This window comes from Alligator sinensis, unplaced genomic scaffold, assembly GCF_000455745.1.
Source record: "Alligator sinensis unplaced genomic scaffold, ASM45574v1 scaffold107_1, whole genome shotgun sequence".
Classification (NCBI taxonomy): Eukaryota; Metazoa; Chordata; order Crocodylia; family Alligatoridae; genus Alligator; species Alligator sinensis.
In genome coordinates this window covers 236,444-239,452 of record NW_005843041.1, presented here as the reverse complement: position 1 = coordinate 239,452, position 3,009 = coordinate 236,444, and the positions used below count along the sequence as shown (strand labels likewise).

At 61.9% G+C, this 3,009-nt stretch overlaps 1 protein-coding gene across 3 annotated transcripts in view; it reads right to left on the bottom strand.

Annotated features, from left to right (window-relative positions):
- Positions 1–627: 627 nt before the first annotated feature.
- Positions 628–3,009, bottom strand: part of LOC112548243 — a 9,858-nt gene continuing 7,476 nt past the window's right edge. For 2 of the 3 annotated variants that reach the window (XM_025193405.1, XM_025193403.1), the window contains 2 exons: positions 2,327–2,565; positions 628–2,138 (listed from right to left, as the gene is read on the bottom strand). In XM_025193405.1, the coding sequence (XP_025049190.1) occupies positions 1,831–2,138; positions 2,327–2,565 (547 nt within the window). In that variant the 3' untranslated portion in view covers positions 628–1,830. The remainder of the gene's footprint in view (positions 2,139–2,326; positions 2,566–3,009) is intronic. The other variant, XM_025193404.1, reaches the window with a different exon arrangement.

Genomic DNA, 3,009 nt, shown 5'->3' with positions numbered 1-3,009 from the left:
TGCCTGGGGTCTCTTGAGTGCATTGAACCCCATTCCTCACACGATTGAAGCAGCCCCCGGCTGTACCCCGGGCAGGTTCAGGGACCCTGGGTGTCTCAGGACAACATCTCTTGTTGCCGTGCAATGGGGCTGCAGCGTGGCGTTAGCACTAGGCGGGACCAGGACGTGTCTGGGAGGGCTGGGACAGGGCTGACGCTGCCTGGACCTCGGGGCTGAGCTGGAGGAGACCCTGGGGAGGCCCTGGCCATCCAGCTTTGCAAGGCTCCTCAGAGAAGCTACGCACATAAGTGCTCCGGCACGAGCCTGGGGGAGGGTGGGGTCCCCCTTTCCTGGCCCACGGCCTCTCCAAAGGATGAGCTCAGCGGTGCCGGAGCCAGCTGGCAAATACAAAAACCCACTTCCCCCTGGCTGCCGCTCCACCGTTCCTACAAGGAAAAATCTCTCTCCTCCTCCAGCGCCGAGCAAAAACAAGGTGCGCCACATATTCCAGGGCACATTGTACATGAGGAAATACGGTAACCCCTAGGGTGCTGGCTGCGGTCCATCAGAGACAGCCGGACCCGGCTGCCTTTTCCTCCAAAAACTGATGCCCTAAGCAAGGACCACAGGGAGACAGGAGGAGGCTGCTATGATTTAATGCAAAAAACCCCCACACGGGACTGACGATGCCAAGGACCCCACCCTGCCTCCCTTACCCCTACATGGTGTGGGGGGACAAATAGTAAGGGCCAGATCCTAACCCCGGTTGTGGCAGCAGGACAGGAAAGCGGAGCACTAAGGAAAGCAACTGGGATTTAAAAAGCAACGGCAAAGACACCTAATTTGGGGTAGAAAGAGACCAAAACCATCCCTGGTACTGTATTATCTCGCATACAACATACTCCTCCCCACCCCCCACTAAAATAAGCTGCTGGCAATTGTAGGGCACCTTATATGCGGGAAATACAGTACGAGCCATTTCTGGAAAGATTGTTCATTCCCTTCCTTCTGCCTTTCGACAAGACAGCACAGATTATATTGGGGGGGGCAGGGCAGGGCGGGCTGTAGGCAGGAAGATACGGTAATGTGCCTAGGAGGCCTGATTTCTCCCTGTATGAAGGAGTGTGGAGGCGGCAAAGCTGGGGGTGCGGGAGGGACACTGTCCCCTTGGCATTGGTTTAGCCAGGAGTGGATCCAGTGGGGGGGGGCAGTGCCTGAACTCCCCCCCCCCACACACACACACACACACACTTTTCAGATTGGCTTGCACCCCAGGAGTCTGGGGGGGGGTGTTCCTTAAGGGTCCCCAAAGCAGGTAAGAAGCCCCCCTCCCTCTCCTCCGTGCTCAGAAACACCTACCTCTATTGCTTCCTTCACTGTCGGGGTGGGGGGGATGCTTCAAAGCCCCTCCCACCTGCTCCAGCTGGGTGGCATGGGGGGGGCTGGGACCAGGGACAGCAGCAGAGGTGATGGGTGGAGGGGCTCCCCCTTCCCGAGCCTGCTCCCACAGGGGCTGGGGAGGGTGGGGGATGCCCCCCTGCCCATCTCTGCCCGTACCACCGTCCCTGTCCCAGGTGAGCCCAGCCCCCTCCAGGGACAGTGGGGAAAGCAGCGGTGGCGGGGAGGGTTGGAGGGAGCAGGGAGGAGATGGGAAGCACCTCTGAGCACCGAGGGGAAGGGAAGGGGATTTCTCACCTGTTTCAGGGACTTTAGAGAAGTCCCCCATGGCTCCGATGGCCCGGTCATCGCCCACTGATGGGCGGGGAAGGGGAGGCGGGCAGCTGGGGTGCAGCCAGCCCGGGGTGTAGCCCTTTAGGTCTGGGGAAGGGGGTGCAGAAGGGGGTGGGGTCTCTAGAAGGCGAAGCCCCCAAAATCGGGCGCATCAAAGTCCTGGTCCAGGCCCTCGTAGTCCAGCGCGTCGTAGGGGGCGGCTTCGGGGTCGCAGGCGCTCGGGTGGTAGCCCAGCTCCTTGAAGTCAGGGGGCAGGGCCTCAGTGGGGCGGGCGGTGGGTGCCGAGGTGACCATGTAGCCCATGGTGGGGCCGGCCGCTGCACTCCCCATCAGCAAGCAGGCAGCCCGGACCCCCGGCAGAGCCGGGGAGCCATGGCGGAGGCAGTGCGCGGAGCGCTTCTCCAGGCGCTGGCTCGTCCTGGTGGGGGCTGGGGAGAGAAGGCAGGGGTAGGTGGTGCCATGAGACCCCCCTTGGCTCTGGGTCTGAATGAGCCCCTCGCCATGGCTCTCCAGCGCCAAGGCTAATGGGAGACCCAGAGCCCTGCTGACTGCGGGGTCCGTGGCTGTGGTGCCAGGGCCGTGGTGAGGGGGGCTCAAGTCATGGGGGACCTCGCACCTTCTCTCCTCTCTGCACCAGGGGACTCATTACCCCCTCCCGCTTCGGTCCAGCAGCACGTCCTGGCGGGCGAGCGGATGTGGAGCCGGCAGCTCGTGGGGGACCCTTGGGAGAAGCTCTGGGCAGAGACAGAGAGAAGAGCTCCATCACCGATGGGGCCATGGGCTGGTCCCCCCTGAGGCCCCCTGAATCCCTTTGCACTCACTTCCTTGACTTTGCGGAGGACATTAAGCCACTGCCTGGAAGCCGGGGAAGAGAAGAAGAGGGGAGGTTAGTGCCCTGGAGCCAACCTCTTCCCCCCATCCACACCACCCCGTGGCGCACAGCTCAGAGCTGGGTCACCAGGTGCCGGACGGAGGCAGCTGGAGGCACAGGGGCTGTGCCGGTTGAGGGCAGTAGGGGCAGGACACCCCCTGGGGCAGATCCCGGTGGGGGGCAGCAGGGCTGTTGCACCCTTTTTGATTCTTACCACACCCAGACTTTAAACCCAACTGCCGGCAGAGGCAGGGGCATTTCTACTCAGGCAGCCCTGAGTCCATGGGCTTCTTCACCTCCCTGATTCCTGCTAATCTCTCCACCCCACACATGTTAAAGGCTCTCTCTCCTTTCTAACAGTCTTGATCGTTGCACTGCTCAAGCCAGCCTTTCCTCTGCCTGCACCTACTGCTGGTAAACCAGCATCT